This window comes from Girardinichthys multiradiatus, chromosome 21 (genome assembly GCF_021462225.1).
Source record: "Girardinichthys multiradiatus isolate DD_20200921_A chromosome 21, DD_fGirMul_XY1, whole genome shotgun sequence".
NCBI classification, from domain to species: Eukaryota; Metazoa; Chordata; class Actinopteri; order Cyprinodontiformes; family Goodeidae; genus Girardinichthys; species Girardinichthys multiradiatus.
In genome coordinates, this window is record NC_061813.1 from 31121340 (window position 1) to 31142630 (window position 21291).

Genomic DNA, 21291 nt, shown 5'->3' on the forward strand with positions numbered 1-21291 from the left:
CTTTACAACTGGATCAGTGTTCTGAGGCTTGCAAGCTTTCGCCCTGGTAATTATGGTCAAAGACTTCCGTTTTAGACAATATCAGACCAAAGGACATGTCTCCAATCTTTAAGGTCTGAGTGTATTTGCCAACTGTAATCTGGCTTTTTATTTTGCTTGTGGAGTAATGGCTTTTTCTCTGTGCGGCCTTTCAGAGCCATGTCAGATAAGAATGCGTTTCACTGTGGAAAATGACATTCTTATACCAGCATCGGCCAGGATCTTCACAATGTCCTTTTACTATTGTTCTGGGGTTGATGCGCACATTTTACACCCCAACATGTTCATTTCTGAGACACAGAACCCGTCTCCTTCTTGAATTGTATGATGGCTGCACATTCCCATGGTGCTTATATACTTGTTTCTCTACCTGCATATGCATATAACTATTTTAACAGATGAATGTGGCACCTTCAGGCATCTGGAAATGGAAGATGAACCAGACTTGTGGAAGTTCACAATGCTTTTCCTGATATCTTGGCTAATTTCTTTAAATTTTTGATGTCACACATGGAGCAGAGTGTTTGAGGTGTTGTCTTAAAATACATCCATGTGTGCCCCAGATGTTGAGAAACCCATGACAAGGCAAATCAAAAAGGATAACTTGTCTTTTTTAGTGTTTGTAAATATCTGGTTTTAACTGTTAAACGTTTTTAACTGAATCACAGATTTTTCATTAGTTTTACTGATTTGCTAATTTATTGAGACACACCTGTTCCAATGTTTACACTGTGGCTAGGGTTTTGATACAAAGGTTTACTAATTGTATGAAATAAATGTAAATTTGTAAGGTTGCAGAACATCTGCACTGATAGATGCTTGTAAAAATTCAGTGGAGGTGGAGTTTGCTTAGTAGCATTCTACTGACAGCTAAATGTGCAGGTAATCTTTATAAATGACACATTCTCTAAAAAGGCAGGCAGCCATTAAATTTATTCATTACAAAATAAAAATGTCTCATGATACAAACAAAACGAACTTTAGCCTGATTCCTTAGCACTTTAACTCCGTTTAAGAACAAAAAGAAAAACATGAGCAATAAGGTTTTTGTACCACAGAGCATAAAATTTGCTATAATCTCCATTTACTGATAATTAAAATCAAGTTAAACTAAAGATCTGGCTTATCTTCTTCCACTCCAGGCTGTGATTTTCTCTGATGCATGTGCACCTTTTTCCACCAGACTTTTTCCTTCCACTAAACTTTCCATTAATATACAATCAATACATTTGTTCCAATGAGGCTTGTCAGATTAAAAGTACTTTTTCTATATAACATTGAAGCAGGTATTAAACATACTTTTCATTAAGCCCATACATCTGTATTGTTTTGATGAATTATTTTAAACTTAAATGTCACATTTTCATTCGCTGTAAGCACAAAACTCTTTTCAACAATATTTTAATTTATTGATCTGAATATTGATACAGCACTTTAACTAACCACCTTCTTTAGCAATGACCTTTTATGGCTTACCCTCCTCATAGAGGATACCTGTATCTATTGGACAACTGCAAACACAACAGTAATCCCCATGATTGTGTAAACCAAAATGTTCATATATAAAAAAAACTCATTTTCTCTATCGATCTATTTCTCTGAAACTGAATTTCTTTTCCATTAGCTGTAAGGCATGATCATCAAGTCTTGAAATATATCACTGCCCATAGTTAATCTATAAATTTCACTTTTTGAACATTTTAATATTCTAATTTATTGAGAGGTACTTGTGTTTAACCTTTCAACATCGGAATTAGTGATTAGAGAGCGTGATGCAGCATGAAAAAAAAAAAAAACAGAGCTTGTTTATAATGGGAAACATTTTATTACTAAAAAGCCATTTGATACTGAAGGTGCTCTTTCAGCAGCGTTTCCACAATTATTTTTTATTGAAATCACAAGATTGGTTTTACCACCGGATGTAAAGAAACAAATTAAAGATACAGGAAAGGACCGTAACTGTGGACTATTATACACAACGTTTGGAGAGGGAGGGTAACAGGTGTGGCTTCCATAGGCCAGCATTGTTTGGTGCTTAAAACACCAGGCTCATACAGGAGGCACTTGAATGTGAGAGCCTTTAGAGCCGAGATGTAGTCAGAGTGCAGGAGAGGGAGGAAGGAAAAAGATTAAAACAAAACCAAAAAAAACAGTCAATTTAAAATGAATCTAGAATGCATGTTTTGCATCTTTTCCTTCAGTTCAGGCAACAGTGTCTGAGGGCGTGGGGATCACGTTGGTGAGGTTCACCGTTACAGGTGAGACGCAGGATTTACAGACACGGAGCATTTACACAGGCTGGCACCACATACAGAGTACAGAGGGCACACATTCAAAAAGCATGCATCATCCCACAGTGAGGTAAAAACAAAACATGACGTCTGCTTCTACGACAAAATTCCGCTGTCTGCTGCTTGATATTGTTGATACAATAGACAAAGTATTTACAGGAATTATAGTTTTCTTTTAAACCTCTGTAACTCCAGTGCCAGTTAAATAAAAAGTCTGTCACTGCATTGCAGTGTATGAGGGGAAAATTTACGATGAAAACCAAAAGAAAATCAGCGTGTGGAGAATGGCTACTGTTTCAGCGATCTATTTACAGTCAAACACGTAACCTAGAACAGGGGGGACAAAACCAACAATGACATTCTGTAAGTTTGTAGAGGTCAGCCGCCTCGCTGCAGAGTCCCATAGAGCTGGTTTAGTGGTCGCTTCTGTCCTGTCGGCTCCTGGAGTGTATCAGGGGGTTAGATTTTCTCCTGGATAAAGGGGTGCTGCAGAGCCTGGTTTATGCTGATGCGCTTAGCCGGGTCCAGCATCAGCGTGCTTTCCAACAGGTCCTTCAGCTGCATGACCTTCTTCCTCTGGTCCTCAGGCAGTCGCTGACCGCCTATCAGTTCTGCCAGCAGGTCTTTGGTGGGGTTGATAGTGCTCATTACAGTCACTTTCTCCTATTGAAGCAGAAAGGAGTCAGGTGTGGAAAGTCTTAAAAAGCACAAAAATATTCTTATCCCTTCAAGATTTTCACATTTCTAAAAACAGACATATTTTACTGAGATTTTATGTTAGAAACAAACTGAATATTTTCAAAGGAAAATGATACATGGGTTAAAAAATGTTTAGAAATAAAAATCTGAAACATGTGGCGTGTATTTGTATCCAGTCCCCTTCAATCTGATACCCCTAAATAAAATCCAGTAAACCCAACTGCCTTCAGACATAATTTAATGAGTAAACTCTGTGCCTGCCTCATCATTGAGAGAAAGCCTCAAGAAGACCCGTTTGCTGCAAGTCCTTAGATGGAAGATGTCCAGTGTTTTATCTATACATCCTTACTTGCACATTTCTTACATTGTAAATTTGACCTTTCTGTACAGTCTCTTATTTTTGTTAGGATTGCTATCTTTATGTCTATCGGAGTGCATTTATCTTTAACTTTCATGCTGAAACACCTGAATTTCGACACTCCCACTGATTTTATCATTTAACCCGTCGGTTTTTTGACTCGCTGACTGAATTAACACTTCCATACAATAGTAAGACTTCCTATAAACATCAAGTCCAGAAAACAGGACATATGATTTTTTTTTAAAACGATAAAGTTCTCTAACAAACCCCTGAGGCCCTCGTAAAACATTTTACATGGAGACGTCAGAACGTAACTGGCTACAGTGGGTTTCATTCAGGGTTGTCAGAGTAAGTGGGGATGAATATAAAAGCATTTCTCATAATTTTCCTTCTACTTAACAATTAAGCACCACATGGTAATAAAATGACAAACATTTGTGGTAGCAAAGGGACAAAACGTGAAAACGTTCACGTTGGAAAAATGCTTCTGCAAAGCACTATAAAGGTGTTGTAGAAGTCAGAAGCTCATCTTACCCTTTCAGTCACTTTGTCTACTTCAATGTACAGGAAGTTCAAGTTTTGATCGAAGTGCTGGTCTTTAAACAAGCCTTTACGAATCATCTACAGAAAGAATCCACACAGTTGCATCACAGAACAGCAACGTTTCTCTCTTCACTAAAAGGGATATGATGCAATCTTACCTTGTTGGGCATCTTGCCCTTGAGGTCCATCGCCAGCTTGAGCATGTGATTGTTGGAAGATCCAGGAAGCAGGATTTTGCCGGTGTACAGCTCGTATAAAGTGCAGCCAACAGACCACATGTCGATGCCGTAGTCATAAGGTTTGCCTATGACTGAGGAGGAAAGTAAGTAAAACTGAGATTTAACACAAGCTTACTCCATGCTGATTGGCGCCACTGGTAAAGGTCAGTAAAACGCTTAAAACAAGTTCCTTTTGTATTGAAGCAGCATAATGTCACACTGAATATTTTAGAAAAACTAAATCTTAAGCACATTTCATCAGGAGGGGAAAATCTCATCCTAAGACACCATTTTTACATATGAACTTGTGTTCCCTCATTATGTTATTACTTTGTCTAACTCCTTATTGCCGATAGGTTGGTTCTTCCTTTTCTCCTACGCGTCATATGTTTGAAGCACACAGAAAGAGGCATCTCTTGTGAGTATTGCTTTATGCGAGATCATCCACACTCCTGCATCCTCTGTTCTGACCAGGTTTTCTGTAAGACTCAGATCTGGGGATGTCAATTAAAGAAGGTTGAATCTGCGTCTGATTTTTCCTGCATGTTCTGGATTGTTGTCCTGCTGAAAGTGTCAATCCACTTTATTTCAAATGTTTTGGTAATTCAAAGAGTGGAATATCCAATGAGGTGCTCAAGGGTTTTATAAAAGAAACAGGCCCACAGCATTACACATCCTCCACCGTACTTATCAGTGGGCATGATATGCTTTTCTTCATATTCATCCTTTGTTTCACACCAGTTAAAAAGTTCAATCTTACTTTTATTTGACTAATGCGCACAGGTCCAGAAACAGGGTTCCTCCACATTTTTCATTTTAAACAATTCATATTTTTTGACAATAACATTTATTCATGTGTTTTGTAGTTTTTATAACAACCTCACAGTTTTGTTGGCATCCTGACTGACCAGCTTTATTTTTTTTTTGTGGAAAATCTAAGTACCTTTCTTTCATTTATAAAAAAAAAAACGAAAAAAAAAACCCCAGCAGTTTTAGTGCATTATTTGGGCTTTTAAGAGCCAGTCTATGGATCGCAGGCTTGATTAAACGTGAATCTAAAGTGGTCCAAAGTCCAAAAGCTAGTAAGCTGGTCATTTTTGGAGTGTTAATTCAGTCAGTAAGTTAAAAACCCAAAACACTGTTGGGTAAAATGTTCAATATCTAAATTTGATGCAACAAATCCCAGCTAGAGAATGTCAAACAAACACAAATTGATGTAAAAACTACAAAATTTTATACGAATTGTTTGATTTTTTTGCTACAGGAAATTACAGATGAGAAGAAAAAAAAAAGGAACATTTTTTCCATCCTCAGTTTTTTCTTCCATACTTTTTCAGACCTGGTAAATGATTTTAGAAAACTGCATACTTCTCCAGACAAAGACTGCGCAGGAACCCGCAGTAAAGACCCACCAGAGTTTGTTTGTGATGGTAGGACAGAAAAGGCCATGTCGTATGTATGCACCAGGAGAACCAGTAATCACGGATGAAGGAAAAACTTCCCAGAAACTGATCTACTTAAAATGGCAACGTAATGAAATTAATAAATTAATTAGTTCTTGATTTATATTTATTTCATTGGAACATAGGAGTAGCAACCACTGCAAACAGTGATTTAAAGGCTTTAGAGGTTTTCTGTGAGGGATTATGCTGCTGCAATTAAAGGGTTGGGGCTGCATATCTTTGCCAGGAATGCCAATAGATATCTGGGGGGGTGGCGGTATAAATTATAGAAGCATGAAACAGTGCAACTTACTAATTTCCGGAGCCCTGTAAAATCGGCTGACTAGATATGGTGTGATGTCATTGTCAGCAATATGTGATGCAGACCCAAAGTCACAGAGCTTCAGGATGGTTTTGGATTCGTTCACCTTTTGTTTAAGAAACAATACAATTACATTTAATATGTATGGGTGCCATTTAGAATATCATAGAAGGCTTGAGTTTTGATGGTACCAGGATGTTGTCTGGCTTGATGTCAGCATGGAGGATGTTGCATCGTTTGAGCAGCTTGAGAGCCAAGAAGAGCTGCTGGCTGTACGATCGCACCGCTTTGATGTGGAGCCCGACGTCTTTGCCGTATTTCTTCAGCACCTCTCGCAAATTCATGCTGCATAAGACGCAAGTCGTGAACAATTGAGGTGAGATGAATGCCGTAATGTGGGAGAAAAACAAAAAAGAGCTGGAGCTCAGTACCTCAGAGGCTCAAAAACAAGACAAAGATGCTGCTTGTGGTAGAAGTGGCGGAAAAGGCGAAGACAGTGGAACTTGTCGTCGGGATCAGCGTCATTCAGCTTCCTGAGGAATTCTAACTCTTTCAAACCCGTCTTCTGCCTGTTTACCAAAAACACACGCAGGTTAAAGATGCACAACTAAATTCAAAGAAGAGCTCCCACGCATTTTCAGTTCAATATTCCAAACTTTTTAAGACTCAAACTTCTTGGACAATTTCATCCAAGTTTTTAAAAACATGGCAGCAGATCATTTTTACAGCGGTTAGATTTTTTTCATACAAACTGAAAATGCATCGAGTTCTAGTAAGTAAATAGATGAGACTGCAGGAAATCACACGTCTCTGTTCTTTTCCAAATACGTTTATGGTCTAAAATGCCCTAAAATTCACCAATGGTGCCTGGTGAGATATTTAAACCTACTGAATGTTTTCACCGTTTGTCAAACTTCAATGTATTTTATCAGACTTTAATGTTATAAAGCAACACACATTCGCACATGATTGTAAAGTGAAAAAAAAAAAGCGGATATTTGGCATTCAACATTCTTTACATTCTGTCTGTCACAGATTCTCTCTTAAATTTCAGTCTGTACTTTGACTGGACCATTTTAACACACCAATATTAAATAACATAAAGCCTGTTAATCAGCCATTGATGGAAATCAGGCTTGCTGAAGCAGGGAGACATCTAAAAGATGCAGGACACCGGCCCTCAGGGACTGGAGTTGGACACCTCGATCTAGACCATTCCACTGCAGCTCGGGCTGAATGTTTACGGTTACTGTCCTGCTTAAAAGCGAACCTTCATTCCAGCATCAAGGCTTATCAAGGTGTTCTTCCAGGACTGCCCTTCATTTAGCTTGACTCATCTTCACATTAACCATTACCTGGGGAAAAAGAAAAAAACATCCCCACAGCATGATGCTGCCATCGTCTTGTTTCACTGTAGGGCAGGTAGGTTCAGGGTGAGGTGTAAAAAATGTTAAACTGTATCACCGTATTTCCATTTCAGAATTATGCACTACTTTGTGTTGTTAAAAGGGAGCTGTTCATCCCCCACTGCTGCTCAGTATGGTGGGTTGTTGCAAAGTCAATGACTTGTTGTAATTGGCTCGGCATCCTTACAAAGGAATTTTGCGTGAGTGGCTTCCTGTGATGATTTGTTGTGATCTGGCGCTATATAAACAAACCAAACTAAACTATTGGTCTATCGCGTACAATTCCAATCGAAAACTCTGTAGTTTGTGGTTGTAATGTGACACATCAGTGCCTAAATGTGTAGTTTTGACATGATAGATGAAGAAACATTTGGTTGGAGCGACTTCATTTGGGGAGATTCACATATTTAATTCAAAGACAAAGTCTGAAAATGTACTTTTTGTTTGTCCATACTTTTCATCTTCTATACCGCTTATTATTACATTAGTGGGTCACAGGCGATCTACGGGCGAGAGGCAGGGTTCACCCTGGACAGGTCGCCAATCCATCGCTGGGCAACGCAGAGACATACGGGACAAACAACCATGAACACACTCATTCACACCTAAGGGCAATTTAGAGAGACCAATTAACCTAACAGGCATGTCTTTGGACTGTGGGAGGAAGCTGGAGTACCCAGAGTGAGCCCACGCATGTACAGGGAGAACATGAAACTCCATGCAGAAAGACCCCCGGCCGGGAGTCGAACCTTCTTGCTACAAGGCAACAGTGCTACCAACTGCGCCACCGTACAGCCCCCTTTCATTTTCCTTTTCAAAATGTATTCTGGCCTGAAATATTAAAAGCAATATCTAAACCTTTCAATACTGCATAAAAATATTCTCTTAATATATAGACAACTTTAAATCACTTGAATTACTGGAACTGCTTTTTACAGTCAATTTGTGCCACTCACATGAGCTCGTTGTTTCGGATGATCTTGACTGCCACCTCCTGGCCAGCCCTGGCAGTGTCCCTGGCTCTGATCACGTTGCTAAACACACCCTGGCCTGTGTAGCCGTACACATCATAGCGCTTGTCCAACGTCTCACCAATGTTTACCCCTAAAATAAAAGAAAATGTGTTCATGTCAACAAGGCTGTTTTACCACCTAAGATAAGGAAAAAGATCTATGCACTCAGCTTGCAGAGAAGAATCAGACAAAAGAAATGCCGATACTGATCGACAGCACTTACTGTAGTAACCCTCAGCATCGGTCCAGTTGTCCCTCAGGTTGGGGTTCTCCTTGAAGTCCTTTCCTACACCTGCTGCTCTCATTCTGGCACTCTGCAGAGACGGCACCAGAGAAATCGATCAGAGGCATGCCTCTCATATTTTCTTCTTTCGTTAACCATAGGCAATCATTGCTGCCTAGTGGTTGTCAAAATTTGAGTACTTACATCGAAATTAGCAGCAAACATGTCATCTGACTCTGTAAACATGTCGGGGGCCGAAGGCTTCTTTGGGTTGGCAGCTGAAAAACAAAAAAACCAACCATAGGAGGTGGTAAGTTCCTCAACTCACGCATCATTTATTAAAACAGTATATCTGGAACATGTGTTTGATTAACATACTCTGCAGAGATCAAAACATGCTGCAGGAGGCAGACACAACCAGGCTTTGGAAAACAAGCCAGCAACTGAATGAACACATGACAGAAAAAGATATTCAATTAAAATCCCTGCCTCACATTGCTGCATTTTCACACAGATCAAGCCACCCGTTTACTACAGGCTTTTGGTTTTTAATGCGGCACCGTGTTCGTTTGAAAACACTGCAGGGAAATGTTCATATTTATGTGCCTTTATGGCTCAAACTGAAGGACAAGGTAACCTGTTATGTATTAGATTGCAACGTAATAATTTGTTTCTTTTCTTGCTTCTGTTTGGGTGACCATGAAACCAGATTCAGTGCCTCCAGCTTTCAGTGGAGAGGTCACCTGGAGGCCAGAAATTTCACTCAGTCCAGTCTGATCTATTGCTGGTAACCTAATATGGATTTTTTTGTGTTTGCTTTGAATGATTATTACCCAACATTAATTGAAAAGTTATTCTGAAAGCTTTTCTCTACACTTCCTTAAACTTCTTGTGACTTTTAACAAGTCTGAATTCACTGGGAATTACAAGGTCAAAACTATACATGCAGGTTCAAATATAAACATAGATCACTGATGTTTGGTTAAAAGTCCCGTAGCAAGTTGCATAATAACTGAAACTTTTCATTGGAACTGTACATGACAGGCTGATTGGTTCATTCAGTTGGCTTTGTATGCCAACAAAAGCCATTTCCACTGGGACTTTACCGTCTTTCTCCTGGGCGATGAGGTTGTGCTTGGCTTTGATGCTGGCCTCGAACGTGTTGAGATTCTCCCGTTCGTACTCCTTGACGTCTGCAGCGACTCGCTCCAAGATGTCATCGGGTGAGGGCGATCGGCTACGGGTGCTGCTCTGTGGGCTGCTGGGCTCCGACACCATGTTGGACTCCTCGTTTGCTGTCTTGTATTTCTGTGTAAAGATAACAGCCGAAAAAGATGAATCAATCAATATAAGAAACATTAGCTTTCTCCATTAAACTACAAGTAAATCTTTGGGTAGAGAAGAGTGTAGACGTCAACAGACCTGGACAATGGCCATACGTTGCTGACGGCGCTGCTCAATAAGAGCTTCTTCATCTATCTCCTCACCTTCAAAGTCTTCCAACCTGCAAACAACCAGCATAGAAGAAATTGGTTTTATTTGGGAAACGAACTAATGAGTATTAAATTCTGTGATAAGCAGCCAGGTTCTTCATACAAACACTTTTCAATACTAAGACGGATGTGTTAGGACTAGCTTTGTAAAAGCAAACAGAGCCTCGTCAAGCTGCATTTACTTCTCTTCGAGGATGTCTCTACCAGTTCTGCAAGTCAAGACACAAAAAGGTTTGTCCATTTCTTTTTGTAAAAAAGCTCAATCTAAGGGCCTGTTTACACGACAACGACCCAATGAAAACAGGTTTTTGTTAACAGGTCTACATGACAATGTTTTAATTACAATCTCTGTTCATTCGATAACAGTATATGGTGTAATTCCCCCACTATGCCACTAGTAGGCGCTATGCACAAACACTTGTTGCTTACAAAACGGGGTAAAAAATGAGCACCTTGTTGGAGAAAGAGCCAGCAGCACAAGAAGTACTCTGCAATCTGTAATAGTTACAGTTGATATCTTCGTCTCATGTGGGCTTTAAACTGGTCATTATGTTGTGCACGTGCGCATTAATTTCTACTGTATTCAGTCATACTGCGCATAAGCCAGGGCATCCCCGAAAGAAAGATTCCAATTTTCCCGTCTACACGACAACGGGGACCAGTACATTTTTAAACCATTACACCCTGGAGCCCGTTTTCACAGAAAAACGGGCTCCATTTCACCACAGTCAAAGTCCCACAAACACAAATACTGCTCTTTAACAACAGTTATTTGGAAATAGGCTCCTTCAGGACCACCGTTACCATAATGAAGATACATTTTTAATCACCAAACTGCACACACTAAGTGCATTTAATCATATGTTTACATTTATTGATATTAATCGATGCTCCCATGGTACCAAACAGTGGAGAAAATACTAAAATCCCAACAACACAGTCAGTTTTTGGGGTTTTCAGACATCATTAATATGTTAATATTAATCATGATAAACACCCATCCTTAACTCCCACCCCAATCTCAAGTCTTTTGCAAACAGGTTTTCTTCCAGGATTGCCTTGTATTGAGCTCCATCTGTCTTAGCTTCCCTGTCTTTGGTGAAGAAAAGCATGTCCACAGCATAATTCTCCCACCACCATGTTTCACAGTCGGTTTAATTCAAGTTTAATTTGGGTCTCATCTCACTATGCATTACTTCATTTTGGTTTATACACAAATACATTAAACGTTTGTGGTTCTAACTTATTAAATAGGTCTAAGGGTCAGAATACCATAGCAAAATACTGTAGTAGCACAACTTTTATAAACATGTAAATCTGCATATTTAACAAATCATACAGAAAGACAAAGTGGAAACGTTTACTGTACTCACATTTCACCTTCTGAGGACTCTTGGTCAAGTTTCATGCCTTCTGAAAGGCTTCCTTTGAACTTATCTTCATCTCTGCTGCGCCGTCTTCTCCTCTCCCGATCCCGGGACATTGAGCGTCGGTACTGCCGGAGTCTTCCATACCTGTCTCTGTCACCAGACCTGCAGTTTCATGCATGTGTAGGTTTGGTTATCAGTAAAAGAATACATTAACGAATCAAAGAAAAAGTGTCTAATCTGCCTTTTATTATATACGCTGGGTTCGCCAAGCACACAGAAACATTTTCTATCACAAACAATGAGTTCACAGTCAAAATGTGGGCAGGAATCACCTGCGTCTCAGTGGAGACCTGCTTCGCCTCCGAGGTGAGGAGCGAGAACGTCGTGGCAGCGACGGAGACCTCCTCCTTAGAGGTGAGCGACTCATTCTGCGACGAGAAGACGACCTGGGACGTGATCTGTCTCCGAGTGGTCCGGCATCTGCCCGGACTCGCTTTCTACAGAAGAAAATACCAGTACCTATCACCATGCTACAATCCACTTCAATTTTTAGCACAGATCAAAAATATTACATGGAAAACCAAGACCTGGGAGAGAATGATTTTAATATACAGAAGGTTGGGTTACTGTCTCGTTAACATCAGAGTTTGCTTTCTAGCATTTATAATCTATCTCCATGCATGAACACATTGATAATCCATCAGCAATGGAAACATTTCTATATTGATCCAATCAAAACCATCTAACTCTTGTCTAGAGGGTTTTGGTCCTCGGATTGCAGCGAGCAAAGAATCTTCTAGAGAACAAATGTGTTTTAACTCCCTGGTGCAGTCAAAACTATTTGTAGATCGGATCATATTTATTAAACTACCTTCTAAATAATTACATATTCTTTTTAAATCATCACACGTCACAAAGGTTTTATACGTTGCTTCATGGTTATTTACGGCTGCTGTATATATATATATATATATAAAGTATTAAATAATAAAATCTGATGAAAACCTCGAGTCAGTTCCATTCTGGTCGTCTTTTAAAAAGCTTCAAGCTGTCATCAGAAAATCTCAAGCTATCTTCATATAGACCTAGGGATACCAGCACAGTATCAGCAAACAAACATTTCCTTAGTAGGAATGCCTAGCTGAGTGTTGTCTGTCCTCCTCTAAACAGACCCATAATGCATTTCAGGCCTTTATTTTTGTTTTACTTTTAATGATTACAACTTACAGCAAATAAAACTATTTGTTTCTAAGAAAATTATTATTTACACAAGACCAACCAACCAAAAAAAAAAAGACAGAAATATTTTGATCATTTTATGGGCCACACAGCTGTTTAAAGCTGTTTAGCCTTGAGAGAGGATGTGGTTTTTCCAGTTTCTTCTGCATCTTTTTTTCCCACCACACTTTATCCTTCCACTCATCTTTCCATTAAAATGCCAGACTATAGCAGTCTGAACAGTCAGTTTCTTCAGAAATGACTTTTTATGGATTGCCCTCCTTGAAAAAGGTGTCGATGACTGTCTGCTGGACAAATATCAAGTCAGCAGTCTTCCTCCTTGATAAGGTGGGTCAGAAAACAGCATTTCTATTTTTAAAAATCTAGTTTTAATTGGTCTTATGTAACTTTTAGATTTTAACAAGCTACGAAGCATCACCATCAAAATTAACAGAAATAAACTCCTTAAATATACATCATTCTGTGCGTAGTAAAGTTACACACAAACAAAGTTTCATATTTTGAACTAAAATGAATAAAATATCGTCAGTTTTTGATGCTACTTTACTGAAGTAAAGCAACTGTATAGGTTAATGGGCCTTTGGAGCCTTAAACAACAGACTGTTAACAAACCTCAGAGGTGAGTCCTGTCTGTCTGATTCCCTCCTCCTGGCCTCTGGCGAGCGGCTGCGTGCTCTCCTGGGCGGGGACCTTCTGGATGGAGAATGTTTTGAGGTCCTGTCTGAGGCACTGGCAGAGGTGTGGTGGGTGTCTCTGTGGCGAGGGGAAGTGCTGCGTTTCCTCATTGGGCTGTGGGGTCCCCTCCTGTGAGGGGAGCGGTTCTCTTTTCCCAGTGAAGTGTCCTTGGATGGTGACTTTGCTGGCCGTTTGTCCCGTTCGCCGTCTGAGCGGCTCGGCCGTTCTCGTACGGGCGATCGGGATCGTCGGCTCGTTCTTTCCTGGTTTGGTCTGTCTTCTCGCTGTGGAGAAGAACGTTTGTCAGGGCGACCGACTTTCTGCTCATTCCTAAAGCTGGAAGGAGAATTAGATTTCCTTTTCTCCTTGATGTTATCTGCGCTGCCTGACTGTTTCTTGTCCTTTGATCTGCTCCTTGCACGGGCTCGGTCTTTAACAGCAGCCTCCTTGCTGCTTTTGGTCCCCTTGTCAGACTTCGCCTCCTTCGCAGGTTTATCTGCAGACTTACTCCGACTGCGACGCTTTGAACTGGATTTACTGCCATCTGTTGAGTCCCTTCTAGATTTTCCAATTTTTTCCCCTCTGGGAGATATGAGTTTACCTGAGCTGCCCTTTGGACGCTGTTCTCCATTCCTAAACCTTGCATCTCCGTCCTCCTCAGACCCAGAGTTATACCCCTGAAGGATCAAACCCATGCCGGACTGAACCTTTCCCTCCATTAACTGGCTATCCAGTTCAGCTTTGATCATAGCCCTCTGTTTCTCTAGATCCTCCAACACGGCCCGATCGTCCAGACTTGGATTTCCGGAGGACGGAGAAGATTCCCCCTTCTTGTGGCTGGAGGAGCCAAAGGGGACTTCAGCGGTGGGGGAGGAGACCTCTTTGCGTTTATGTTTCCGATGTTTATGACGATGCTTGCGTTTGCGGTCCTTGTCCTCCTCGGATGCGTGTTTGTGCTTTTTGTGCTTGCTGCGATGCTTGTGTTTTTTCCTCTTGTGTTTCCCGCTGCTGCTGCTGTGATGTTTGGACCCTTCCTCAGTCTTCTCACCATTAGTTCCGGCTTGTTCCTGGGTGGGAAAAATAAAAGGAATGAAACTTAGCAGTAAGATCATGGAAGGATGACATGCTGTAAAATAATCTATCCATCATCACTGTCTGTCAACTTTTTAAGTTTATACGCATATTAGAAATTATGTGGCCTAACCATAAATATTAAAAGTGGGGCAACAGTAAACCAGTAAGAAAAAGCTGGAGTTAGGCCGTTTTTATTATTTATTTTAAGCACATTTCGCACAAATCCATTCGATTAAACCTACAGAAGAAAATAAACCCTGTTCAGATAAAAACTTTGTACCAGAAATGTTTCGACTAAGGATGTAAAAATGCTGGTAAAAGCATCAGTTTTGTGATTGACAATATTTGTAAGCCAAGATTACAGCTCCCTGCAAAAGCAATCCTAGAACTTGAACATGTTTACATTTTGTCATGCTGCAACCTCAAAACTTCAATGCATTTTACTGGGACTTTACATGTTGGGCATAATGGTGAAGTTCAAGAAAAAAAATGATGCAAGGTTTTCAACATGTCTTAATAATTTTATCCAAATTCCTTTGTATCTAGCCCTCTTTAGCTGGATACTGTCAAATTATTAGGCTACCAACTGCCTTTGGAGATCACCTAATTAGGAAAGTGATGTTCACAGTAGAGGCTGACATTTTTTCGGGAAACCCACGGGTCGGGAGACAGCATCAGTAAAGATCACGTGATTGGGACGGTAGAGGATAAAAAATGAACGGGAGCAGACGGGAGCGGGAGCTAACCAATAGGAGGGAAAATAAATTAGGATCAATTGTCCTTGGAAATGTAAAACTGAGACATTGTTATAAACTTTAAGAAAAAAAAGGAAAAAGTTTTTTTCCAAGAAGCCTATACTATAATGCGAGTCAATCGAACTACACGACCCACAAGCCAACAGTGCTTCTGATCGATGTTTTCCACCTGCGTTCAGGATGGAGGAAGCAAACGCAGGTGGAGAACTGGACGTGGTAAAATTGGATTTGTAACGTAAAGACAGAAATAAAGACTTATCTATTAAACTCATAGAGCTGACAGGAAAGTCGCAAATATTACTGGACTTCAGGAGAGTTGAATGTAGCGGTGTTAACATGCAGTCTGCTGCTTGTAAAACGTGTTTAGTTGTAATCAAGTTCACCAGTGATTAAGCGACACTTGTAAAACAGATTCTGGATTAAATCAGTCCTGCATCTCTTCATTCATCAAACCAAAAGTACCAACATGTGTCAAGTCTCATCTGACCAACAAAACTGCTGCATGTGCTCTAAAGATTTAAGAGGTAAGGTACGGAAGCCCGTGGGGGGACAGGGGGAAATCTTTTTTCTTTTGCGTCCCCACGCAATACTTTTGCGTTCGACATTTTGGAGCAACAGCACAGATGATAAACTGCTCATAAAACAAACACTGATATGTCATTGATATGGTTAAACAATGCGATTAAATGCTTAGGATAAGAAGAACCGTTCAACTCACCATAAAAACAAAAACACTAATGGCGTACAAAAAAAAAGAACACATCATGCAGCAGCAATAAGGAAACAAAGTGTCACAGATGTGGTTTCCTGCAGCATTATTGTTCAGTGGTTTGTTTGACAGCTTGTGGATAAAAACTGTCTTTTAGTCTGATTTGAAGATCATTTTATTTAAGGCCGATTTCAAAATAAAACTCAATAAATCTCAAAACTGGTGTAGTGTTTGTTTCATTTTTGCAGTTATCTGGTTTGGAAACTATCCCACAAAGTATTGCGAGGTAACGCAAAAAAGAAAGAAATCCCCCATGTCCCCTCGCGGACTCCGTATAGAAAGGCTTCATCAAGGGAAGATATTAAATAAATATGTTGTGAAATAGAAAAAAATTGAATGTACCATTAAATGTACAATTTATTTAATACATCATTAAATATTAAGTGTACCACTAATTACGTCACGTCATCTTTAAAATTATACTTAATTATTCAGTGGCACATTTAATTGCATAATAGTCCATTTCATGATATAATGGTACATTTATGGTTTCTAATGATGTATTAAATAAATAAATGGTACCTTTAATTTAATGGCACATTTAATGTTACATTTCTTTCATGTTACATTTACTTCACTTATGGGACATTCACAACATTTATTTATTTTATGATGATTTTATTGTATTAATTTTGTCCAGTTTGACCCTCCATTCTTGATGCCTGTATAGGAGGTCATGTCAGAATATGAATCAGGTGTTCTGGAGCAGATACACATCTAAAACATGCAGGGAAGGGGTCCCTGAGGACCAGGGCTGTGAACCATTGAGGTACAGTTTCTAAATTATGAAGGTAATACCTTTTTGTCCTTTTGTTCAACAAGTACAGTTCTCTTACTAGGTGCATTTTTCTTTCATTTCAGCAACTTGAAACATAAAAGTGATGTCATTGTTCAAAGAAAACAATCACTTAATAAATAAGTAAAATACAACTATGTACATTTTGTTTATTCAACTAAGATAGGCATGGTCTGTTTCCTTGTTTGATATTTTATTATTTCTTCATTATTATTCTTTTTACTTTAACTGGCCTTTACTACAGTTAAAAACAGGGACCTAACTGGTCCTTCAAAGAAATTACCAAAAGACTAAATGAAGAAAACAAAAATGGGAGTGGCACAGGAGTGGGAGTCGTTCTGAATGGGAGCGGGATGGGAGTGGGAGTCAATTTACCAGGAGTGGGATGGGACAGGATTTTTTTTTTAATGCTGGCCTGGGATTGGGATTTGGTCCCCAAAGCTTGACAATTGTACTCCGGCCCGGGTTGTGGGGGGTTGAACCGTCATGTTGGTGAGCCCGCCGAGACTCACAAACTCAACAACACGCAGCTGCTCTGTTTGGCATATTTCTGCCGTTTTTTAAGGAGAAATATTATTGTGAGAGCCAAGAGCAGCTCATTCTACACAGATTTTGCAGCGTTCTATTTATACTTTTGGAACGGCGTCGACAAATCCGTGCTACAAGCGAGAGACGGCGTCCTCTCCTGCAACGTGTTGCTAAGCAACGCCCAGCTGAACAGGTATGACTTTATAACTTTAAACGCCTTTGATACCAGCGACAAAGGCTTGTTAAGTTCGAAGAGACGTTTTGTTCCGTTTAAAGCGGACCAAAAGTAGCAGGAGTGAATCCACCTGCATCTTTATGAACACACCTTTAATCAAGCTACGGCACTCTTTGTTGTCCCATTGTCTGAGAAAAACACGGTCCTGGCCTTTATTTGCCCTCCTCAGCACAAAACTCAGCCGTAATTTGGTCCAATGCTTCATCCACGGTTTAAAACTTTTTTCGGGAAGCCATTGGGCTTAGAAAACAAATAATTCAACGCGAGAAATTATAAAAAAATAAATAAAAACACATACACGCTCAGCTGCATAATCGGTTCTGACCTGTTTGAACTCGATGTGGATTTTTGAAATATGCGCCGTTACGCATGTCCATAACTAGAGTTTGGATGGACCGAATTTCACAAATGAGCTCTCCTTTTCATCCTTAGAACCAGTAGAATAAAGTTATCTCCAAGTCTGTCACATCAATCCCACCAATCAGGAAGCAGAGGCCGAGACTTCCGGTGACTCCGTTTTGTAGGGTGTGTTTACTTTCTGATTCAACTGCTTGTAGTTTTAACTGTGTTTGGTGTTGGTAGAAATGGTTTATATCGGTTTTTAGCCAAGATTGTGATGTTTCAGGGGATACCACACATGTCTATGTTTAACTAAGGGAAGTTTGAGCAATAAACATATGGGGGGAGGGGGGGGGTTGTTTATGCGGCCCGGTACCAATTGATCAACGGACCGGTACTGGTCCCGGCCCGGGGACCACTGGTTTAAAGGATACTTTACAAGGCAATGTATCGAAATAAAGGCTCAGAAATCCTCTGGCGTTGCACTCGAAATCCAACAAAAATATTGGAGGTTAAAAGCATGCAAACAATAATTAATGTTTTATACATTTGATTAAACAGTTCAAATCTGGACCAGCATTTGTTCTTAATACTTAGTTTTTACCTCTTCCCCCTCTTCTTCTGACAAGTCTCCGCTGTCCTCATTTCCACTTCTTTCATGTATTTCGAGGTCTTGCTTTCTGTTTATTAAAGATAAAAAATTAAATAATAAAAACAAAATGCTCCTCAAGACAGTTACAAAAGTTATTTACTTCAAAGTAGCGTAAACAATAAATTAGCAAAAAAAAAGTTGGGAAAAAAGTAAATGTACAGGCTCCATGGTGAAATAATAAGATATATACTCTACATTAAAATGCCTCCTAAACCTTTAGAAATATTAGACATTTGAAAAAGATTTTATCTACATTTTCAAACCATTTAAATTGAAAAATTACACATAATTCAAATCATAGAAGAACACATAAGAAAATAATCCAAGACACCGGCTTTATATTGATTCAAAAAAATAAAACAAAAAGAATCTAATATTTGCAGTTTATATTCTTTACACTAAGCACTTATAGCTTAAGATCACCAGCAAGACACAGAGTCGTTCTTATTTTAACAAACGGAAAACTAAAATTATTCTCTTTGCCTGTTATGTTCAGCTAAAATAAATCTAAACAAAATCAGCTGAAATACTAGAGGGTTTGCTTTTCATTTTAATTTACAAACGGTCCAGTTTGATGCTAGCAACCAATTTAGCATGGCTTGACGTAAATACAAACAGCATGAAATAATTCGAGAATAGCTGTGCATACGTTGGCAAGAATCCTTTCTTTTTGTATAGCATTTATATATATATATATATATATATACTGTTGACGAGGCGGCCGAGTAAGAAAGCTCAGACTGCAGCGTGCAGAGAAGTTGGAAGAACACAGCTAAGAACCGGCTAGATCATTGTTTTCTACTGCTAATGATTATTTCCTGTAGCGCTGCACAATATATTGAATCGCAGCCGTCACCACAATATTAGTGTTAGCAATATCGCAAAGGACTGCTGGGATGCAATATTTAGTAAGCTATTACCAAGTGTCGAGCTTTCACACACTTTCACACACACTAACATAATTGGCAAGTTGGATAGACTAACTACCATTAACGTTGACATCAAGTGTAAATCCTTAAAAGCCGAGAGGCTAAACCTCATGGGTAAGTGGCGACGTTATAAAACAGTAAAGAAATAAAACTGTCAGGAAACCTTGGGTTAATGTTATTAATATCGCAATTTAATATTTTCTGATATGGTGCAGCCCCAGTGTCCTGTATAACAGGACGGATTATTTACAGCTGCAAGCACAATTTCACGTATGTGAACGATGTGTTTCTGTTATAGATTGTTTCCAAAGAAACGTGTCTAAATCCAACTCCTTGTATTGGCAGGATGACAGTTAACATAATTCTGTCCAGGCCACAAAACTGTGAGTCACTGAGATAACCTGATGCTGTGGTGAATGTCTGACTTAAAACCTGGTGCCGTAAAGAAAGTAACAGAGACGCAAACCACACGAACCAGTTCAACAGTTGGTTTCCATGGTAACTAAATGCAGAATGAGGGCCAAAATTAGACCACTTAGCCCCAAGAGCTGTTTAATCCACTCCCTCAATATCATTCATACATACAGAAGAAATCTTCTTTCGTAGTATATTTCTGATAAACATGAAATAACAAGAAATAACCTATTTCTCCTGTTATTTTGTGTGGTTATAGAAGATTTTATTTTTCAAGCTATTTCCATTTATTGTGTTTCTAAACAACATTTATGCCAGTCAAAACTGATGAAATATGAACCCCGGATCAATCAAAGAGTGACTTTGTATTGCTGGATAGGACTTAGTGGAGACAGAAAACTTATATTAAACAGATAGGATCTGTTTATGTATTAAGTTTGCAGGAAGTATTGATAAATGAAAATCGAAGACAATTATTAATTTCCAAACGCAGTTAAAACACATGGTGCAATTAATAATTATCCTTGTTCATAAAGAATAAAACCGAACCCATTATAAGCGTAACCACTACGAGCCCAGCTATAAACGTTGGATTACGTAATGCTCTCCACGACTAAAGCGACGAGTATAATATAAACAATGGGATCAATTACAAACGATAGGTGTAGCAACCAGATGAATGTACTGTCATGTCAATTTGGTTTGTTAGTCCTTCCTCTGACCCAGACCGCCAAGGCTGTTTTATTAGCTCAGAGATGCTAACGTCTTTAGCATTTGCAAGCTACATTAACTAAGTTAACGTACATTAGTGAAGTGTTTGCCAATATTAAAAAGTGCTTTCCATATATGGACGGGCGCACACGCTCACTCTACCAAAAGAAACACGGAGAAATATACTTAAAGTACACTTCCATGTCGCGAGTTTAACCAAACTTAGGTCTAGCTAAGCTAAAGAACATTAGCCCGTTAGCTGAAACAATTAGCATGCTCCGGTAACAACGTCAGCCTGCGACTCTGTTCTCTTCCCCATTTAATACCGTTCCCTTTTAATTTGAGACCCAGAATCCACTCACATCCTGTTGCTACCGATATGAACTAATTTTAATAGAAAAACTTACACGTGCTCGTTGCCATTATTCATTCTTCTGGACATGATGTCCATCTCAACGTCAGCCATTTTGCTCAGCTAAGCAGGTTCTTCTTCGACTATCAGAAGAGCAATGTTTCAATGACTCTGGTTTGCCTCCTCCTGGTGTATTGGCGGTGAACTGCAGAAACGAATTGTGCACCGAGTTTAGATCCTTTTTTTGTCCAGCAGGGTGCCTCCTTCTCTAAGTTAGATATGTCAGGTGTTTTGCATATTGTCTTGGTTACAGTTTTGTGCAGATTCAATCATATACTAAATAAAAAATGTACATTTCAGCAAATGTATTCAGTGAAGGAAAAAAATCCCACGTGGGAATGTT

At 39.4% G+C, this 21291-nt stretch overlaps 1 protein-coding gene across 1 annotated transcript; it reads right to left on the reverse strand.

Moving 5' to 3' along the window:
• Positions 1 to 1841: 1841 nt before the first annotated feature.
• prpf4bb (pre-mRNA processing factor 4Bb) lies at positions 1842 to 21079 on the reverse strand. The gene is made up of 16 exons (XM_047349800.1): positions 20944 to 21079; positions 18435 to 18510; positions 13272 to 14401; positions 11753 to 11917; positions 11424 to 11582; positions 9980 to 10061; positions 9664 to 9865; positions 8762 to 8835; positions 8558 to 8648; positions 8278 to 8425; positions 6347 to 6484; positions 6107 to 6260; positions 5907 to 6021; positions 4092 to 4243; positions 3925 to 4011; positions 1842 to 2993 (listed from the first exon to the last, which is right to left on the reverse strand). Exons 1-16 carry the CDS (start codon positions 21000 to 21002, stop codon positions 2790 to 2792), a joined length of 3036 nt encoding a protein of 1011 aa, XP_047205756.1. The 5' UTR covers positions 21003 to 21079; the 3' UTR covers positions 1842 to 2789.
• Between the last annotated feature and the right edge of the window lie 212 nt (positions 21080 to 21291).